The 21,439-nt window shown below is 38.5% G+C and overlaps 2 protein-coding genes across 9 annotated transcripts in view; one reads left to right on the top strand and one right to left on the bottom strand.

Annotated features, from left to right (window-relative positions):
- Nucleotides 1-10,301, top strand: part of clec16a (C-type lectin domain family 16 member A) — a 49,818-nt gene extending 39,517 nt beyond the window's left edge. For 6 of the 8 annotated variants that reach the window (XM_015404920.1, XM_015404916.1, XM_015404918.1 and 3 more), the window contains 4 exons: nucleotides 99-303; nucleotides 4,311-4,481; nucleotides 5,868-6,005; nucleotides 8,188-10,300. In XM_015404920.1, coding sequence (XP_015260406.1) covers nucleotides 99-303; nucleotides 4,311-4,481; nucleotides 5,868-6,005; nucleotides 8,188-8,705 — 1,032 coding nt within the window. In that variant the 3' untranslated portion in view covers nucleotides 8,706-10,300. Of the gene's footprint in view, nucleotides 1-98; nucleotides 304-4,310; nucleotides 4,482-5,867; nucleotides 6,006-8,187 lie in introns of all 8 variants that reach the window. The other 2 variants (XM_015404914.1, XM_015404915.1) reach the window with 2 other exon arrangements.
- A 7,754-nt stretch (nucleotides 10,302-18,055) lies between these two features.
- Nucleotides 18,056-20,823, bottom strand: LOC107104809 (suppressor of cytokine signaling 1-like). The gene is made up of 2 exons (XM_015404911.1): nucleotides 20,636-20,823; nucleotides 18,056-19,590 (listed from the first exon to the last, which is right to left on the bottom strand). Exon 2 carries the CDS (start codon nucleotides 19,531-19,533, stop codon nucleotides 18,865-18,867), a length of 669 nt encoding a protein of 222 aa, XP_015260397.1. The 5' UTR covers nucleotides 19,534-19,590; nucleotides 20,636-20,823; the 3' UTR covers nucleotides 18,056-18,864.
- Between the last annotated feature and the right edge of the window lie 616 nt (nucleotides 20,824-21,439).

Genomic DNA, 21,439 nt, shown 5'->3' with positions numbered 1-21,439 from the left:
TTTTTTTTTTTACAAACCTTCATCTCCCTTTTGATTCGCATGTCAGCATCCTTTTCACCTAAACTTCTTTGGTATCTGTCTTCCTCATTCTTTTAAAGGACATGCAGGTGTCTGGCGTTGAGGATGACAGCAGAGCTCTTAATATTGTCATTCATAAACCCAGCTCCAACCCTCATGCAAAGCCCCTGCCAATCCTGCAGGCCAATTTCATCTTTGCTGATCATATTCGCTGCATCATTGCCAAGCAGAGGCTAGCCAAAGGGCGCATTCAGGCCCGACGCATGAAGATGCAAAGGATTGCAGGTAAGAGGGAAAGAGCAACTCCTACTATGTTTCCTAGCATATATTTAAAATATTTATATGCACCTTATAAAGAAGTTACTTTCATGTCCTTATTGTTTTAAAGTGTTCTCACAGTAGTTCTATTATATACCTAAATATTATAATATTTCGGGCAATATTTCTGTTTACTTAATACCAGGTTAGTACAGAAACCCAGCAGATTGCATCAGGTCATTAATTGAAAGCATTGAATTATCCTAGATGAGCATGTAGCGACAGTGGAGAGTCGCTTGCATTGTGTCTCTAACTTTGCAGGAATCCCCATGCTGAGGATGCATGTAGTTGTTTCTCCAGCCGATCCAGGCTCAGTGGGAACGGCCTTCTGTCACGGCAAACTGGTGGTTTGAGAAAACAGAGCAGACGCACAAAATGAATATAGAAGCACTGATTCAGGAATACTTCTTATGTTAGAGGATAGTAAAAAGTGAATTGCAATATTAGCTCCTGTAGGGCCTTCATCGAGTAGGGAAATGCAAATGAGCTCTGCACCAGTATTCACGTCTAGAAGATAAAATACAACAAACAGTCACAATGGAAGTTCAATCAAAAGCTACGTCTATAAGAGAGACGGATTTGACCACTGAACAACAGCAGGAAGTGTGTCATCTGAAGAAAGACAACCTAAGGTTCTCAGTAGCAGCCCAGCCAAGGTTTTAACTGCTTGGAACACCAAGAACAATGAGGTTACTGTGGAGAGAGGGAAAAAAAAACGGGTCACTAATTTCAAGGGAATGTCGTTTAAACCAGTGCTTTTCAAACCAGTTCCTCAGGACCTTCTGTCCTGAATGATTAAGGTATGTTCTTCCCGCCACACACCTGACCAATAAAGGAATGCCTTACAGGTCCCTGCAGCCCTTAGTGATGGCAAAGGCGAGAATGCATTCATTTGACACAGGGTGCTGGAGTAGAGACGTATCTTAAAGGTGTGTTACGACCGGCTCACATTCGCCAAAAACAATGGGAGACCATGCTACAACCAGAGCTGAATAACATAAAATCAGATTAGTTTAAGACAAAGCAAAGGATAACAAAGCTGTTTGTAAATAATGTTCAATAGTGCAAATTAACAAAAGACAAACTCAAATATGCATAACTGGTACTTTATATCCTGGACCAAATCCTGATCACCTGCACTGAGGAGGAGCATACAGGATAGGCAGCAAACCATCAAACTGGCTAATAAGGCCTAGGGTAGCAACACATACCAGAGTGGCTTCTTGGTGGCAAGTTTAACACCGCTGTAAACCACAGTTTAAAAGTTCAAGGGTCGAGAGCAAAGATGTTGAATGGTTAAAGGGGACAGAGCCCCCCCCCCTTTTTGATTCTTTTTCCCTGAAGGTTAATTTTAAGGTAGTAAAAGGAAAACAGAAGCAGTTTGAATAATAAAGGAAGCAAAACTTTAGTTTACAGTATTTAAGTTACAGCTTAAAGTTTGAAGCAAAGCTTAAGCACTAAATGGTTTTGTGGGTGAGGTAAGATCCCGCACTGAAAATGGTCGCTAGGATTCACATGCTAGTCCTGTTTAGTCGGCATAAGCAGCTACGTTTGGAGATAACTCAGTATAACCTAAGCCACTTACACACATTATTGAAAGAAAAAAACAGAAATCAGAACATAGTGGGCTTCCTAAAGTGTGGTTCAGGTTTAGATATCATTTCCAAATTTGTGTATGTTCTTTATGCAAGTATAAACACTATAATAATGTCCCACTAAAGCTGGTAAAAGGAAATCTCTTTACCAAAGTCCTGTACCAACATGGACTAAAAACCACTCACAAAACGACTGGCTGTAACACCAGGTACAGAATAAAAAGACAAAGAGATGAATATCATGCACCCTGAGGAAAGCAAAATTGAAATGTTTGGACTTGATAACAATCATTACATTATTATTAGATGAGAGGGAAAGCTTGCAAGCCAGAGAAGACTATGCAGTTTGTGTAGTACGGGGAAAGAAGCGTCACACTATAGATCTTTTTTGCTTCATAGTGCACTCTACAACTGGATGGCATCATGAGGAACGGGTTATGTGGGAAACAGAAAATAAACATTCAAAGTTATGAAATGGGAAGAGAACTTGTCCTTGGACACTGATGAATCTTCCAGATAGACCGTGACCAAAAGCGTACAATCAGATAAGTGCTGAAAAACCATAAAGTGAAGGATATTGAAAGGTTCATGGCTGCGCCTGAAGGTCACGCGTAAACAAGGAGTTCTAAAAACTGCCTCTGTTAGGATTGCTGCATTGCTGTTAGGCTGAATGATTTTCTCTCATTCTGGCTGTAGGCAAGTCTAAACGACTTTAATAATATTAACCGACCGAAGATGTTTAGTTTAATTCATAGGCGGTGAGAAGAGTTTTTTTCTATACAGTGGATGTTAACATGTGATTTCAACTATAAGTACAAGACATTGTTTTCCTGGAATAGGGGTTAAAATACAGAAACGTGATAGATTACAACACAAGCAGGTGTGGAGCTGCTAAGCTTAATGGCATATTTTCACATGGCTCAAGTTATTATTCATTGCAATAAGGATTAAAAAACTTATTGGATGGACACACATGAAACGGATATTTAAATCTTTATCTTAGACAGGAGGTAATTACAGAACAAATAGAATCCATAAATAGATTAACGCTAAAACTTTGCTTTATAATAATCAGAGAATACAAAGTAGAGGATGAGCTGAGATTACTTGAGTGAGATTAACAGCATTACATGTAAAACTATAATATATATGGCAAAGTTTACTTTTCAAATGTTAAAATACACTAAACAATTAAATGGGAGATTTTTTTTAATGGACGATGAAGGATGGCACTAAGTAAACTGGATCTAGATGAGATTCTAAGACCAATAACTTCAGAGAATTATGGGTAATTATAAACTAAACCAGAAATGGGATGGAGAGAAGAAGGGTGTGAATCACATTAGACAAAAATAGGAGTAATAATTGGGTCTGAATATTTATAATGAGAATAAGCCACATGCTATGGGTGGACCCTAATTTACAGTCTAGCAAAGTGTCATATGTAGGGTTTTGTTTCCAGATGTGGTTGGATGACATGATAAAAACAGGGAACTTGGGGTTTGAATTTTTAAGGAAATCTGTCAGGACAGAGAGGTCAAATGAAGTCTTTACTGGAAAACGACAACTTGAAGAAAACAATATTATATAATGTGATCATCATATCAGCACAGACTGTTTTTTGGCTTGTTATTTGTTGTTCTTTTATACATTTTTATTAATGAAAGCCCATAGAAGTGTCTGAGAAAATACAGCAACATTAAATTGAGGAAGCTTATCTTAAATATCTACAAAAAGATGTCTATAAAACCAAAACTTAAATTATTTATCATCAGTATTAATGATCTTTTTGTTTTCTCTTCAAACGTGCTCATGATAGAAGCCATATTTTTGCTCAAGCTTGTTTTTCTTGGACTTCTGAACTTCCTGTTGATTATTAAATGGAGAACGAGAGCAACATTTTTTTTTTTCTAAAGAAACACTTGAGTGATGGGTGAGATGCTTTTAAATATTGCAGAGTCCAGCCTTTACTCTTTTCTGTAAACGGTTGTACTGGCTCAGTTTTCCCTGCTTGCTGTTAACGTTGGTCCATTTGTGTTTTAAGTACTGGTAACTCCACTAGGAGTTGTTGTACTTCCCCTTAATATGGTCTCATTCTGTAGAAATATGCTCAAAACTAACAAAACACAAAATCTAGCCTAGTTCAGCAAATTAAGAAGGATGTGATGCCTACAAAAATAACCACAACTCTTAGTAACAGTTTTAGATTTATTTTCTTTGTCTAACAGAGTTTCACAGAAACAGTGTTACACAGTTTTTCAGCTTGATGAATTTTAAAAACATCTTTATTTTCCTTATGGATAAATCCGGTCCTTTTTTTCTTGATATAGCCATTATTTCTATACTATACTGTCATTTATCTACTCCCTGTGCTTTTAGCCCTGTTGGATCTGCCGGTGCAGCCCAGCGCTACAGAGGTGTTGGGTTTCGGTCAGACTGCCAGCGCCTCACCCAGCGGCCTGCCTTTCCGATTCTACGAACAGTCTAGACGAGCGCCCAATGATCCCACAGCAAACAGATCCGTTTTTGCCTCAGTCGACAAAGTGCCAGGTAACATAAACATACAGAAAAAACAGACAGAAAAATATACAGTATGTGAGTGGATTGAGGTGATAACTGGAAGATTGCTTTAAAGTGCTTATTCTGAAATGCTCTGAACTCCAAATTAGTGGAAATCAGTTTCTAATTTGACCTTCAGCATCAAAGAAGGGTGATAATATTCCACCCTGCAGGCATAGATTAGAGGTTTTTAGCAGAAGCACAGCTCTGCTAGAAGCAGCTGGAAAGTCCCCTGTCCTGGCCTTTATTAGATACGGTGGCTTTAAAACAGCCCTTGAACTTTTCCACATTTTATCATGTCTTTATGATTTATAACCACAACCTTCAGTCTGCTTTACTGTGATGTTATGCCAAACACTGACTAAAACATGACTGAAGTGAAAATTTTATTAAGTATTGAAAGTTTTAGGTGATTAGAACTCAGACAAGTTAGATGTTGCTGTAGTGATTCCTGTGGATACAATCCAGTGCAACCAGGTGTTTTAAACAGACTGGAATGAAATCCTGGAGTTTGGGTTTATAATAGGATTATTTATTTATTTTTAAAGATGTAAAATTTTACATTGTGATAAATATCTTCTGCTGTTCTTCATTTAATTAAATATTCGTCTTGTTTTGTTTTTTTTTGTTTTTTTTTAAGCATACTGTGAATATAGGCTAAAATAAGCTTATAAATAAGCTGTAGTTTTTAGAAATGAAAGAAAATGCCTTTAACTAATGGCTTGTAGAATAAGGGAAAAACTCTATATTTAGGAGGCTGGTAAAATGAAATAAAAGGCAGAATGTTGAATTTTAAAGAGCATATGGGTAATTTTGAAAACAGCTGTTTCAGTTATGCCCATTTAAACAGGATGATATTATCATGTAAGTATGTAGGATGACTCTGCATGTATACCAGCCCTACCTTGCAGCTTGTCCCGGTTTATGACTTTAGTATCTTAGGAATCTAGATAGCTGTGTTACTGTAGAGCATCTTAACCCTAATGAGAAAACCCAGACTGATTATGTGAGAAAGGTGAGACTTGTCCAATACCTGGATTAGTCATAGGTGAAGTTGTAATGAGAAATGAAAGAGCTGACTCCTTTGGGTAAGACGTACTACCTTAAAAGTGTTTTGTAATCCAGTTTTTGTGTCAAAGACTTATTTATCACTGTAGTAATTCACAGGATATGATCAGATTTTGCTTTTCCTCCTGACTCTATGGAGGTTTGCTAATGCTGTTTTTGTCTCAGGTGGACTAAGTTAAGATATCAATAAGTTACAAGCCAGAAAACTGGAGAGAAGGTTCTAAAAATGTAAATGTATGCCTTTTCTAAATGCTTCAGAAGTGGTATTACATGGTGAAAATGTGTCAGTTTATGTCTCACCACCTGCAGGTTTTGCAGTGGCCCACTGTGTGCCTCAGCACAGCCCCTCCCCACTGTCCTCCCCGTCACCTCCCTCCAGTGGGAGTGGGAGCACAGGGAGATGCGACTCTGTTACTGCAAGCTCTGCGTCGTTTCAGAGCCCCTCAGGTAATCCATACACTGAACTCTAACTTTATAAACACGTAGACAAGCTGGGAAATATACAGATCTGGATCTATAAAGGAGTCGTTATTTAAGAAAAATAACTTATTCTGCATTAAAAATTGTGCAGATTTTGTTTAGGAGACCAGCTAACGAGAGATGTAGCACTGCGGTGCAGATATATACATTCAGTACTCATGTCCTATCTCATGTGACTATATTTGCAACCCACCAAAACCACAGTAGTTTTTAGTGGTTCAGCATTGTGAAAATGTTTGTTACAGCATACTATAGGATGCCTATATGTGGTGTATGTGAGAACGTACATACACAGCCAGTACCGCTTTTTATATAGAGTTGATAAACAGCTGAATAAGATAAGTTACACAAAGTCAAAAGGCCTTAAGCTGTTAAATTACTACAAATGAAAACCTCAAAACTGTATTTTCAAACCATTCATAAGTGCTGTATCATCACACATTCACCTGACAGCTTTAATGTATTTTAGGTGTCGGATCACCAGATCAGAATGTAGCTGATTTCTTTGCATGTTACGGTTAGTTCACACAAAACCATTATTCCATGTTATGACACATAGCTCAGATGCTCGTTTCCTGCGGACACACGGAGGCAGTGGGGGTGTAGCTGTCTGTTCTTAGAAACAGGATGTTTGTGTTTTGGAATCAGAAAGATTCTCTACACACGGTTCATATTTTCAAATTAGTCACTCAACTTCTCTGTCATTCATCATGTGGATTATTTTTTTGGGGATGTTACACTGAGACTAGAATTAGTTTTCATTTTTCATCAGAATATATCAGTATAAAATTCAAAGAATTAATATGTTTGGACTTAATGTTGTCGTGTTTTCCTCCAGAGATGTTGCAAATCTTTGAAATGGCTGTAAACAAGTCCTGTATCAGCACTTGATGACATGCAGAGACTGCTTTTAAAAGCAGATCAGACTGGGTTTTTTGTTTTTTTTAAAATCAATCTTACTCCTTAAACCTGTTAATGTTTGGTTATAATTCCAAAGATTGACGTTTTGGAGTTTTAATGAAACACACCAAGTCAAAGTAGAAAATTAAACATGATCTGCAGATTTTTTTATAAACATTCAGTGAATAATAAACCAACTGAAAGTTTGGCCTCTGGGTGCAGCTTTTTCTTTTGTTCTCCAGGAACAGGTTTCAAATGTTGCTGGTTGAGGGGTTTCGGAATTACTCAAACCTAGCTTTGGCTTGAGGCCTTCATTTTCCAGAGCTTCCATTTACCCCTGGCTAATTTTAATGCTTGGGTTCTTATTTTGCTAAAACTTGCACTGCATTAGCCTAGATGGGCTCATACCATTTAAGTGGCTCACTATACTCCCTGCAGGAATGTATATTAATGTTCATTTGCTTAGTGCAGGATAAAAACTTCTGTCGCAAAACGTTTTGACTTATATGAAGTTCACAATCGTTTCACCGTGGTAGAGAAAAGAATAGACTCCATTTGGAGTTACAACCTAGTTTGGCCTTTACTTGGAATCCTCTAACTGCACCTATACTGTAAAACTTCAGTATAATATTTCAAACTTAGAAGATTATTTTATTAACAAATAACTTCTAAGCTATTGGTGAAAAAAATAATGACCAAGAAAGTGAACTACAGCACTTCTTTTAACATAAAACCATAACATTCTGCGAAGGGGTGTTTTTCAAATGTGAATTAATTAACAGACATCTATAAACTAGCACAGATAATTTGATGTCATTGTAAACCAATGTAGCTGAATTACAATTTTGAGGAATTTAATGTACTTGTAATATTTAACACTAGATCTGCATGATATGTAACTTAGAATGGCTCTTACAGTATATGCAGTATAGATTAGGATTATTATGTTATATCCACACTGAACGTGTGGGCATTGAGGGTAGGTGGTATTTCCCCATTGTGGGACAATAAAGGAATTTTCTATTCTATGTTTAGGTGCTGAGATACTAATGCTCACACAAAATGGAGGTGATGCTCTGTATAAGGAAGACGGTTACAAAATGTTGGGAGGTTAATATTTTTATGTGCTCTTTCCTGCTATTATAAAGCCCTACTTGGCGATCTTTTAGACCGTCCTACTTTCTAGCCTCTGAGACAGTTTTTTCACGTGCTTCTCTTAATTCAGCTGTCTATCTTTTTGCTGGTCTAGATGACGGTGCCTGTTTGGAGCGCACCCCATCCTCGTCCTCAGGCTGTGATGGGGAAGGAGGAGAAGCTCCCTCTACTCCATCAAACCCAGTCCCAGCGCTAGCACCAAGCCTCACCCCGGCCTCCCAGCCCACAATCTCCCTGCTGACAGACAGCAGCGCAGACACCCTAAGTGTGGAGTCACTCACACTGCTGCCCCCTGCCGATTCTCCACACCTCCATCCTTGTGCTGCGACTCACTCTCTACAGAGACCAGATGCGCCCATAATAGAGGAAGAGAAGGAGGCTGATGGAGAAAGAGAAGAGGACGAGACAGAGACAGATGCAACTGTTAAAGATGAAACGACTGAAACAACGGAGATGATCACACCCACTGATGAGGGTCCAGAAGGAGCAGAGCAGCAAGGTGAGGATGGATCTCTGGAGTATGAAAGAGAGAGCACAACAACAGAGTCTGTGGAGAAGACTGGAGATTCAGAGATCCAGAAAGAAACGGCAGAGTCACCTGAACTGGATTGAACATTTATACACATGTATAGCAGAGTGCTGGACAGTGTGGTGGGTGGACTGTTCTGTACTGACAGTTATATTTTCATGTCACCATCCATGGGGATCTTTGGGTGTAATGTAATACTCCCACTGTGGATTGGGAGGTATCTTCTCATTTGTGTTTGCACAGTAAGAAAGACACTTTTTCTTCTATGAGAAAAGAGACAGACACTGGACATTGTTTTCTGAGCACTCGTGAGCCTGGTAAAATTTTATCAAGGCACACAACCAGCAGCTTTTTGTATTCATTCAGATAGTTTAGCATTTCTACATGTCCCATGCTAATAATGTGAGCAGGTTTTCCACTTTTCTATGACATACTTCAGTTCAAATAAAGGTCACATCCGATTTAGGGCAGCATTGTTTACAATGCTAAACACACAAGGTATACACATAGTTTGTACTTTCCTAAACAGGATCTGCTATGACTTTTAGTATCTGTATGGAAAATGATTAGCAGCAAAAGCATTCCCAAGTTGACGTTTTGTCAACATGGGGTCCAGTTTTCATTTTAGTGGCCTGTTTTTAGAGGCCGATCACTGAGCTTAAGCACCACTTACACTGTTTTGACTATTTGCATTGATGCAAATTAATGCTAGATGTACATAGTATAAACAGTATTTAAATGTATTCATTTATTTATTTATTAATTTACTAATTCAGTCTAATAACAAAGATGAAATTGAAGTCTGATTAAAAGAGAAGATGGTTTAGTGGGAGTTCTTTTGTCGGTCGGGTATCTGGGATAGGTTAGAGGAACGATCTTAGCTCCTTCAATGAGCGCAAACATTTAAGGTAAATTGTAAAAAAAAAAAAAAGTTTTTTTTTTTCCCCTTTGAATCAAGTTTGGACAAAACCTTAAATTTTTGTTTTTTTATTCATCAGAGCCCACATGCTAAGGCCATGCTGCTTCTTAACGTCCCACTTTAATCAGATAAATGAAGCTTTACTATTGCAATAACCTTAAAGTTAACCAATAAAAGAAGAGATGAATGTAATGTTTTACTTTTTCTCCACATAGCAGTGTTTTTGTTCTCAGCTTCAGTTCCAACTTTTATTTATTTTATTCTTTTGGGGGGAGGGGGGGCATCACACAGTTTGTTTAAATCTCCCATTTATTCCTTTTAGTTGTTGTTCACTCCTAATTTTCCTTTACTTCCGTTTCAATTTTTATTTTCTGTGCTATCAGAACACAATTTCGATCTTAATGCTTAATCATTCTTCTTTCTAAATCCAGAGCAATACTCTTTTATGGGTCTGTCTCTTGATCTTTTCATCCTGCTGTACATAAAAGCAGAAGGATGCTGTGGATCAGTGGCACGCTGAAATGGTTGATGGTAAGCGGTCGGTTTAGGAACATGTCATGTGCCTCAAGCCACTAGAAACTACCACAGCATGCCATCAGAAGCCTCAGCAGTCATCCGATTGTAGTGTGAATGTGTATATGATATATTTGTATGCTCTGTAAATGCTCTGCTTTTAAACTTGTAAGTATTGTTAATGAATAAAAACAAAGAAATTAAGAAATGCAATAAATTATTCTACCTAACAGTCTACAGTTCTGGACTTGTTTGTAGACAGAACCTGCTTATCTCTGTCTCAGTATGAATGTACATGCTTGATATTATAAAAAAAGTTATTAAATAATTATTTTTATTTTATTCAACATTGGAATGTACAGCTTTAGTTTATTTTTTGGGGGGGATTTAAAAGTCACAAAGTCAAAAGGTCTATTTAGCGACTGACAGCTTTCATTTCTGCTGTTTTACCATTGAATATAAACACTATATGTTTCTTCCTGTGTGAGATAGCTAGCAGGTTTGAGGCCAGGATCGTGACGTGGTCTCTGTTTCTCTGTGGCTGTTGCTGGGGCCCTCAGTCATCTTGTGGTCTGTACGTGTTAGTTTTTATCGCGGTTCCTCTCTTCAGGGAAGTCTAGTTGTGTGTGCGTGAATTTGAACAGGTTCCTGGTACTGAAGCGATGCTTTGTGTGTCTTCTCTGTACCGAACCACAGTCACAGCATGAATTAAGTTTTTTTTTTTTTTTTTTTCTGTAGAGATCACAGATAGATTTGACTTTTTTTTTTCTTTCTCTGTGCTGTTGTGCTTTTGGAGTCATCATGTACGTCATTGTGTCTTCACATGTGGCAGCTCTGAGTATGAGCGGTTCACCAAGGATGTTTACTTAATGAGAGAACTCTTGGTAATGAAACTATTCAATCTGGGTACATAGTATTTATTACTGCACAAAAACGACACATTTATAGTAATACCAAAAATTCATTTTTTTGTGGAGAAAGCATTTTTTTCAAATGGTTAAACCTACATTTTTCTTTTAACTATGTGAGGAAATATGAGTTTTCCTTCCAGACATCAGACATTGATTTTTTTTTTTACAGAAACCTGAGCAGGGTATACCTCTTTCGGACTGTGGTCCTGGTGGGTGAAACTTCACGCACTCTTGCAACCAAACCTCCTAGAAAATAATCTGTTATGGAAGAATGAAAAGTTCAAAGTGCAGCAAGCAAAACCTGATTTAACACTTGACCAAAGTAAAGAAACAAAATCTCTACAGGGTCATAGCTACAGCAGGTTCATTAAAATCATTGTTTCTAAAAATAAATCCATACAATAAGCTTAGAGTTTTGCAGAATTGAGCTATTATACAAAAAAAAAACACTTTGAATACAACAAAGCTACTCCACCTTCTTTGTACTATGCTAGAATGTAAAAAAAAAATAAAAAATATTGTTTATGCTGAATCAAGGTTTTCAATTGGATTTCCCATAATTTAAAACCAGATTTTTAAAAAGAAAAAAGGAACTTGTTTTAGTTGCAATATTTTCTGTTGAAAGTTTAGGAAATTTTTGGAGCAGAATGGCTCACTAAATGAGAACAACATACATGCATGAAAGAGGATTTAAGATGCTATAACTTCTTAATGAAATAAAAAATGAAATAAAATATTTAATTTTTACTAGATTTGAGGAGTTTAGTGATTCATCCAGCCATTGCAAGTTACTGTCAGACCTTTTCTGCTCAATCACTGTTTCTTATGGATCTGTAATCCCACTGGAAATATTAAAATACTTCACTGGAAAGAAACAAGATAATTATAGAAGAACATCAGCAGAGGGTCGTGGGGAATTTCTAAATTATTAAACGTTCTGCCGACAAATAGCAATTTTTACAAAAGTTTTCAAAGTGCCCAGTGGAAGTTGGCTAACTGAGAGGAAGTTTTCAATCTTTTTTTGTTAGATAATTTTAGTCAACATATGTAAAGGTATAGTGGAGGATGTTCTTTTTCTGGGTGGATCATCAAAATAAGTGGTCTACCTAATTGTCAATCAATCTGGTGATATGTTTACGTAAGGCCTTCCTATGTGCTGGTCCCCATTTTCACTCACAGGTGGTGAGTGTGATAGTGGAACAATTGCAAATCTTTTGGAAAGTAAGCTTGTATGAGCGATGCAAACGCTCTTTTAAACAGAGGGTGCATGAGGATAAATGGGCTCATGCAGGCTCTTGCGTGTATTAAGTGGAGAGGGCGACTCTTCAAAAACTCGCGAATATCCTCAATTATACCTTAAAGGAATTCGGGAGTTTTAATTTATACTCTAATTTCAATCTTTTTTAGATAAATGACTTCTGTTTGACTCAACAAAAAATAGATTTAAACTGAAAGTTTTTGAGCAAACCTAATCCTATGATTTGGACTTGATGCCTAAACCTAATTTAATAGCTTCAGTTTATCCCCAACCTTAATATTGGTAGATGGGAAACCTGAATCTGAGGTAAGTGGCTTTAATATCAATTTGTTAAATTCTTTTTAACAAATTAACTTTTGATGTATATTTCAGGCACTGATTCTAAAAATGGCGGCGCCCTGCCCCTCCAGTACAGTAGTCTTGGGGGATCACCTTCACCTTTTCAGACACCTTGTTTTTTTTTTTTTTGTTAATTTCGTTTTGAGTGGCGTTTGTGTTAAAGAATAGATTATAGCTTTCCTTAGAAATCAGCTGCTAACACAAAGTCATTCAACACCTTTCTTCACCTTTCACTTCTCTAAATAGTCGGGAATCTCCTGATAACAGCATAGCTGAGTGAAATTGAAACAAACACGCAATCCAGTTTTCACCGAGCCTGAAGGAGGAACTTCTACCTAAATAGCGTTTTATGCATTGATAATTTATCTCAGTAAAACGAAAAACATGTGAGAATTAAAACCAGTTAAAGTCTAGGATGTCACAGAGGTATTAAACACTGACTTATTTGCTGTGCTGTCCCACTTCTGGCGGCCGTCATCCCCAATCTGAGATAACATCCTCTAACTAGTCTGGCTTTTCTTGAAACGCACTGACTATACTATTCGGTATGACTCACCTGAGTCTGTTTGGCTACATTGGTCTAGAACCAAAGAAGTTTGTAAAAATCCCCATAAGGTCACAAAACCTTTTGGTTTAGATTTGGTTTCAGCGTTGGAGGTCTGGTTTGGTATGACTGAGAGTCTGGCAGAGAGGCAAAGTTACAGCTAAAGATAAAAAAAAAAAACAGACTGCATCACACAATGTGACACATACTCTCACAAATGTCACTGATGTGAAAAGATAAACATTTGTGGTCTAATCATACAAATGTATGACATCTAAACCAGATGATAATAAATGGATGCTTTCATCTAAACGAAACTGCCCATCAGGGTCTGGATATACCCACCCCTATGGCCTGTTTTCTCAGTATTTTCCTTCCAATGATACAAAAAAAGTTATTGCAATTTCCTTTAGACCCATAACGCAGAAAGTGGAAATGTTAAGTGTGTGAGGTGATAACATCGCTATGTCGGGTATCTACCAGGAGGTTTCCCGGATAGTATTACTTGAAAGATATGCTTGTCTGAATATTAATCCTGAAAAATGTCCAGATAAATGTAGTTATTTTCATATTTCAACTTTCTTTCTGGTTTCTATCTACCTCTGACAGCAGAGGGTGTTACAATGCATGTTGTTTATTTAATCTATAGGGCTATAGATATTGGACAAGGTCGTGATCGCCTCTGAGAGCAACAGGCTCACGGACATTTTAGTTTTGACTCCTGGGTTGGTCATAACATCCAAAACTTTTTTCTATCTCATAAAATAAATCTGATTAGTTAAGAAGGGCATTGACGGAGAGAAAAACTGGAATTAAGAAAAAAACTAATGGAATGACAAAGTCTAAATGACTGAAAGCTACATTTGCAGCACAGAATACTATATATTATGCCTCTGTGTAAATTAGTCTATGGGAACCTGGATGGGACAAAATTAGTTCCATATAGAAATGAGTGGAATTATGAATGTATAATCTTTCTTGATAATCACAGAAAAGTTGGCTGCAAAGATTTAGATATTGACATAAGTGTCACTACCATTGTTACATTAAACGTATTGTGGAGAATTTTCGCTAATTTTTTATAGACGTGCCCTCTCCACTTTAAAAAGAACCCTGTACCCACTCCTGAGAGTGAATGCCAATTAAACACGTACAAGAGCATGCAAGAGCCTATTTCTCCACATACACGCTCTGTTTAAAAGTTGCTGTTCACATAGCTCATACAAGCTTAATTTGTCTGAACATCCACCTTAACCCCTTAAACCCACCATCAATATATAGAGCGGGAACAATTTAGTGGACTTTATAGCAAACTCAGTTATTGTAACTGACCGTTCAGACAAATGATCACTGCTTTTTGCTCCCCGCTGGTAACGTAACTCCTCCTCCACCGCGTGATGCCTGTGCCATCTTTGTTATTAGTCAGCACTGTCAGGTAGCGACAGCGGTCCCGTGTGACATCAAATCCCATAATGCTTTGCGAGGAGAGCTCTCCGCTTAAAGCATTCTGAGGGCTTATTTTTTCTCATCATTCACGTTTTCTCTTAGGACCCTCGGCCAATTTCAAAGAACCGGGGTTAGAAATGTGAGCTTCAATGACTGTCTGAAACAGTAGCTCACCACACATGTATTCCTGAACGTGTACATGCAGAAAAGGATAGGTATTAGGACCAGCATGTTGGACGGCCTTACATAAACATATCACCAGAATGATTGACAATTAGGAGGACCAATTATTCAGATGATCCACCCCGAAATAAAAGATCCCCTTATACCCTTAATTAACATGGCATAAGCAACTTCTTATATAAGCGAGAAAATTATGACAGAGTTTAGACACCACCAACATAATGGACTGTACTTATTTGTTGGGTCTCTGTGTTGGGTGCTTGTGATTGACCTTCTCCTCAGGGTGTGTTTGGCAGGATGAGTTTCCAGATGATGCCACTTTGCTGCAATCAGGAGGCATTATTTAGAGGAGTGGATTTCTAGGATGGACGCCAGTTGGTTAACTTCCACACCGTGGTAACTTACCCACCTGCTCCTCTCATTCTGATTTTTTTTTTTGGTGTGAACTTACCATCCTTGTCCTCCTTTGTTTCAGAGTCCATCTCCCTCACTGCCTCCTGAATCCATCCAAAGAGGTCATCTGCCTGACCACCCATCAGAGAAAGAAAAGTGAGTCACTGCCGCCCGATTGGATTCCCACTATGCCTGAAAGACTCAGGTTCCCCCCCGGACAAATCCCCGCTTATGAAAACTGTAAGGCCTGCACAATCTTTTCTCACATCTAAGCTTCCTCCTGAAGCCGCATTTCTCACTGAATCTCTTCCCCCAGAATGATCCAATCTAAACCACCCTGGTGGCCCCGTTTCTAGGACAACCAAACTCTGTGTTTTTCCAGAAAATAAACCTCTGAAATGACTTACCTTTGTCTGACTGTGATCGTGCCTGCTCCAGTCAATCGTAGCATCATGTCATTATTGTACTACTTACTGCCATTCCTAATGAACCTTAGGTCCATTTAAAGATTGACTGTTTATACATCAGTTTAAGTTAAACAATAATAAAACACTTGATGCAGTCACTTACATTTTTACATCAAACCACAGACACAGAGCATGCTGTTATTTGCCCATGGATGTAGCAGATAAAGCTAATTGTAGAGGTTCTAGCCTTTTTATAACCCCACAATAACTCCTGAGGTTTCCAAGTACAACTTTACTGAGAGCTCTTAAAGCAGCAAGTAAGTGTTATTGAGTTTTAGCTGTTTTTTTTTTTTGTTTTTTTTTTGTCCAAAAGAAAAGCAATGCATTTGTAGTTTTATAAGTAGCCATTGTATGCTTGACTAAATAAAGTAGTTTAATTGTACATTAAAAATCTTTGGTTTGAAAAAAGAAAACTGGCACCATTTGAAGATCTGCCTGCTGCCTGATCAAAACGGAGAAATAGTTGCAATAATTACTGTTTAACCAACATTTTCTTTAGGGTTGGAATAACAAGTATTACCCTAGTTTGAATGCTAAGTTACCTTGTCACACAGCCCAAATGGTTGACTTGTGAATGGCGACACAACTCTGAAGCCATCTACAAGAATGGAAAGAGCAGATTGTCTTCTGCGTTTGCAGCAACATCCTACATATCTTCTATAAATCTGTTGTGGAGGGTGTGGTCTCTTCTTCTTCCATCCTCTGCTGGGGTAACAATATTAGAGCTAATGACTTACAAAAGCTCAACAAGGTAATTAAGAAGGCCAGCTCAGCTTCTAACAACTCCTCTAGAACCCCATTAAACTTTTTCATAAAGAAAGATCCTTGATAAAGTGAAGAACATTATGGACAACAGTGAGAATCCTCTTCAGAAGTTTTTTTTTAAACAGCAACAGGGTATCCTGAGTCAGAAGCTTTTCCAGATCTGGTGCAAGACAGACAGCTACAGAAGATCCTTCCTGCGTACAGCTATCATCACCTACTAAACATGTTTTTTTTTATGGCACTGGTGCCCCATTGTTATGGACAGTAGGCTGACAGGTAAGGGGGTATGAGAGAGGGAGAGATATGCAGGAAAAAACCACAGGCCAGGTTCGAACCCGAGTCGCCTGCATCAAGGACTAAGGCCTCTATACATGGGTTGTGTGCGCTAAACACTGCACCACCAAAGCCTGCCAAAGGTTAGTTTTCTGTGCAGTCCTTTTCCTTCTGCACAACACAGGTTTTAAAAAATAACATTTGATTTACTGCAACATTTAATTTCTTTTTGGGATTAATCAAGTGTTAATCACAAAAAGAGTTAAGCCTTTTAGGTTCATATATGATGCTCTTTTCTGGTTGTTCCATGCTGTTTTTTCTTCTGCTTCATAACGATTTAGAGTTTGTGGATTAGGTTTGTATTTAAGGTTGGTGGTCAGATATTACAGTATGACTAAAAAAAATTTCAGAAGGTGGAAATGGATTGATTGGGTGAGCTCCATCACTATATAAATGAGCTAGCACCCAAAAATCAACAATAAATTGTTCCCTTATTCAGTAACCGTGGTAAGTTTTGGTGAATTTTGCCTGATGTTTCTACATTTTGCCACTCTCCCCTCATGCTGAAGTTGATTCTCACAGGGTGAAAGCTTTTTTTTTCTACTTTTAAAGTTCAGGAAACTACTTTGACTCCATTCATCATAACTGACAAGAATGAACAACAGCTGTTATATTGTTTCTGTTCAAACAAGTTTCAGACTTCCTGAAAGTCTTGAGGAAGCTATCAGTTTTAGCTGATTAACACCATGACGGTGAGTAAGGCTTCTGGTAAATCTTTTGACCTTAAAAAGCTGCCAGACACACCACAATGGAAAGGTGTTCAGCGGAGGCTGAAGATGTACTTTGATTAAATCTGTTGTTAAACTGAAAACGCATTGTGATCCTTTGTTCAGAGACGCCTGTCATTACACAATATTTACACAAAAGGCCTCTTTAAAATGTGACATTCAGATGCCACTTTTTTTTAAGCCTTTGCAGAACCTCTGGACCTTTTTCTTATTGTACAATAAACCCTGAATTAGGCCTCTTTGTCTAATCTGGATCAGCATGCCCGTCTAACCAATAACCCTCAAAGATATCCCACTTCCTCTTGAAGAAACGTTAATCTGTGCGCACATTTATAGATTTACTATAACACACGTTGGTATGTGTCATCCCATCCCCTGGTTCTGGTAAGTGTGATTTTAAAAGTGTAACAGTTCATTTACTACCAAAGTAACCCCACCCACCTGTCACTTTGCCCTACAGAGATGAGTCAGTGCGGTGATGATACTGTATTTTACCTTCCACACTTTCTGTCTGTCCTGCGACATGTCTCTTCCCACCTGACCCAAACAAAACTTCCATTATAAGATGCAACTGAAGGTAAAGATACTCCAAAAAAAAAAAAGAAAGGGGAAAATCTTTAAGCTTCACTTAAATACATTTTATTCAAAATATTATTTTAAAAATACACAAGAGTAGAAAATATATAAACAATCAAATCTGCCTGGCAGAAACAGTTAAATAAGAGGTGGTCGGCACCTCTGTATACAGTACATTACAAATGAATATCATGTCTTCAGCTGTTTGCGACAAGATTTCACCTGGACCATCACTGAATGCGGTTTGAGCCTTCAGTGCTGATGAACATTCAGAGACGATGTAAACTTTTTTCTTTAGAGTATTTAAGTCTGCTACAAATTTGTGCCGCATAGGCAAATCAGCATGTGATGGTTTCAACCGCTCCCTCCACAGCGACTCTAAATATTTTGAAGTCCGTTCCCTTAATGTCGCTCGACGGGATATTGGAACTTGTTGACTTTCCACCGCAACAGTCCCAGTTGTGCTCACTGGTATTTTTATCTCTGTAAAAGCTCCTATAGATGTGTAGTTTCCCTTTAATGCAGCACTTTTCAACTTCTCATACTTCCTCGTTTCCAAAGGATGCTTCTTCCACATGTTATTGGGTTTTAAGTCTCTAGAGGTAGTAGATGTTGAGATGTCATGAAAGTTTAATGTCCAACTGGAGGCTTCATGTGTTTGACTTTGGTTATTGTGGTTCTTTAGGAGCAGTTCACAGCTTTTAGTCCAAAAAGAGTTTGTTGATTTTTTTAGTAACCACGGTGATGTAGTCTCTACCTTAGTTCCCTGATGCAGAGACTTTATCAACCCGTTTGCTGTACCGTTACTTGGTGAAAGCTGCCATCTTGAAATCAAGAACAAAACAGCCAAAACATTATGCAGACTGTTCATAGTTTGTAAGGGAACTCCAACAGGAAATCTTTGACCACATGTGTGACAGGCAGTTCTGGAATGCCACCCTTTCCTCCGCACACCTCCATGATCCGCTTCCTGCACAGCTCCTGCAGGGTGGGCTCCCATTTCCTGTAGGGGACTGTCAGGCTCTTCTTAGGCGAGTTCATATAATGCTCCAAAAGGGCAAAGAGCGTTGGGAAGGAGCGCTCGTTGCCAGCAAGAGAGAACCTCTGCCGCTTGTAGTCGATGCGCACGCTGACCGGTCCCTTCTTGTCGTGGTAGGACAGAGTAAAGAAGACGTCCTTCTGTCGACTGTCGCGGATGAGGAAACTGCCCAGGGGGGCGTTGCGGAGCATGCAATGGGCCTCCTCTACTCCAAGTGGGCCCCAGTAGAAGCCGCTGCGCTCGAGCTTGGTAGCTGTGTCTGTGATTAGGCTGCAGTCCTCTTTGGAGGTGAAGGTGCGGAAATGAGTCAGGTACACAGAGCGAGCAGATGCAGATTTCAGACTTGGATTTGGACAAGCCTGACGCTGAAGCTGCTCCGACTGTTTACGGGTTGCTGATGCTGATGCTGACGACACAGAAGGTGATGATGATGGTGCTGGTGATGCGCTTGGTAAGGCGGTCTGCTCATGGCCTTCCACTGTGCTGTCGGCTACCATCCTACAGTGGAGAGAGGCCCTGAAACCTCTCCCATCTCTAACCACCACACTGACATCCTGAAGGAAAGAAAGGGAGAACTCAGGTTAGTTATTAAGCAATTAATTAGCAAGTACCCTAATTTTCCCACTGTAGGACAATAAAGGTATCCCTATTCTATTTGCTGTTTTTCTATTCTAATCTAAACCCAAAAAGCAAAGCTTGGGAGTGACATAGGGCTTTTTAAACAATACAAAACAGGAAACAAAGTGTAAATAAAATGTATTTTTGGCTCATCAGCCTTTATAACATAGATATGCATCAGTTTTTTTGTTGTTGTTGTTGTTTATTTTAGTATGTTATAACCTCACTTTTGTTAACTTGAGACCCCAATTCTGGGAATCAGTGCCCAAACACATCAAAGGATGCTGTGCATTATGTTAGTCATGTAATCTTTCCACAGGACGGTTCTGTTCTTGATATGACTGGAATTTGTGGTTTTGCTGGTAAACCCACATCCAATTTACTGTACTGGGTCTCCATACAGAAACATACACACACACAAATATATATAATATTTTTTTTCTATTTGAGGGTGGAAACATAATTTGACATCCTGGTTGTCCCCAAAGGGAAGAGAAGAGTCTGCTGTCAGGCTTATGTGGCTGAAATGAGTGAATAATACAAAAGCCAAATTCTTTATTCATGCAGTCAACTTAAAGCCAATAAAGAGGACTCTGGTTCTCCTAGTCATGTCTGATGCAGCATATGATTCATCTTTTACTGTCTGGGTTCACTCAGCAAGTTAAAGGAAATTGGAGCAAAATTCCAGGAAAATATAATGATTAACACGAAGAGGAGTGTCTTAGATTATGAATGCTTTACAGGATTTATCCTTTAGTAGAAGTTTATGATCCTGAATGTTTGCAGCAGCAATGCACTGCTGATTTTCACTTTCTGACTCCATTTATTTGATCCATTTATAGCAGGACTGCAGACAGAATATAGATTTGCACAACAACTGCAAGAAGATCCATAAAAAAACAGCCTTTCAAAAGGTTCATATAAAGCAATAATCCATCGTAATCCCTTTTTAGCATATAAATAATTTTAGGAGATCCTCACCGTTTTGTTTCCAGCAGCTGCTTGTTATGGATGCTTTAATCTGTAATCCCAGAGATGCAAGGTTATGATGGTTAAACACAAGGAGATAATCCTGCAGGGTGTCAGAGGACAGCTGTGCTCTCAGCCTCTGCTCTTATAGATCCTCATGCGGCTGTGGCTCCCAGCCGTCGGCTCGTTTGCTTTCCCGTATGAGCGTGTGAAGTCTGCCACAGTCTTTATGTAGCGATCACAGCCCGTCCCCTGAACAACACCACGTGACTTATGCTCCTCCTGTTATTTAGCGGCAGTCCTACAGTTTCTCATAAAATGAAAGTGAAACTCTTTGCTCCGATTCTTATCCCGACTTATCTTTCACTTCGTTTGAACTCTGTTTTAACCGCAAAGCCACATGACAATAGGGCGTTTACAGAAAGACAGGTGACAGATTCGAGTAATTGGAGTGTTTCCTAAATACTTCCAAGTCTGGGCGCCATGGCTTCAGCTTTTGTAATTATTACTATCATATGCACGCATTTAAAAGCATGTAGTATATGCAGGATGCAGCCATCACAGTCACACAGACAGGTCTACCAGAATTAATAATAATAATTATGAAATAAAAATTTGCAAAACTGCATAAGAAGCATAAGAAAATGCATGTGTAATAGAAACTAAAAAGTATAAAACCAGATTTAGAATAGACACATTTGCCTGGGGCCAGTTTTAGGAAACAGACTCATAAACAGAGCCTTGTCCTTGATTATTAAAAAAATACATTAACACCACATCTTTCTAAAAATGTCTTTATTAATTGACAAAAAAAAA

The sequence above is a fragment of the Cyprinodon variegatus genome, unplaced genomic scaffold, assembly GCF_000732505.1.
Source record: "Cyprinodon variegatus isolate N-32 unplaced genomic scaffold, C_variegatus-1.0 Scaffold1896, whole genome shotgun sequence".
NCBI lineage: Eukaryota > Metazoa > Chordata > Actinopteri > Cyprinodontiformes > Cyprinodontidae > Cyprinodon > Cyprinodon variegatus.
Note: the sequence above shows the minus strand (reverse complement) of the source record. Positions and strands in the feature narration are given on the sequence as shown.

Bases quoted from the DNA above. Each gene is read 5' to 3' on its own strand.
- LOC107104809 (XM_015404911.1), bottom strand. From the start codon at position 19,533: ATGGTAGCCGACAGCACAGTGGAAGGCCATGAGCAGACCGCCTTACCA.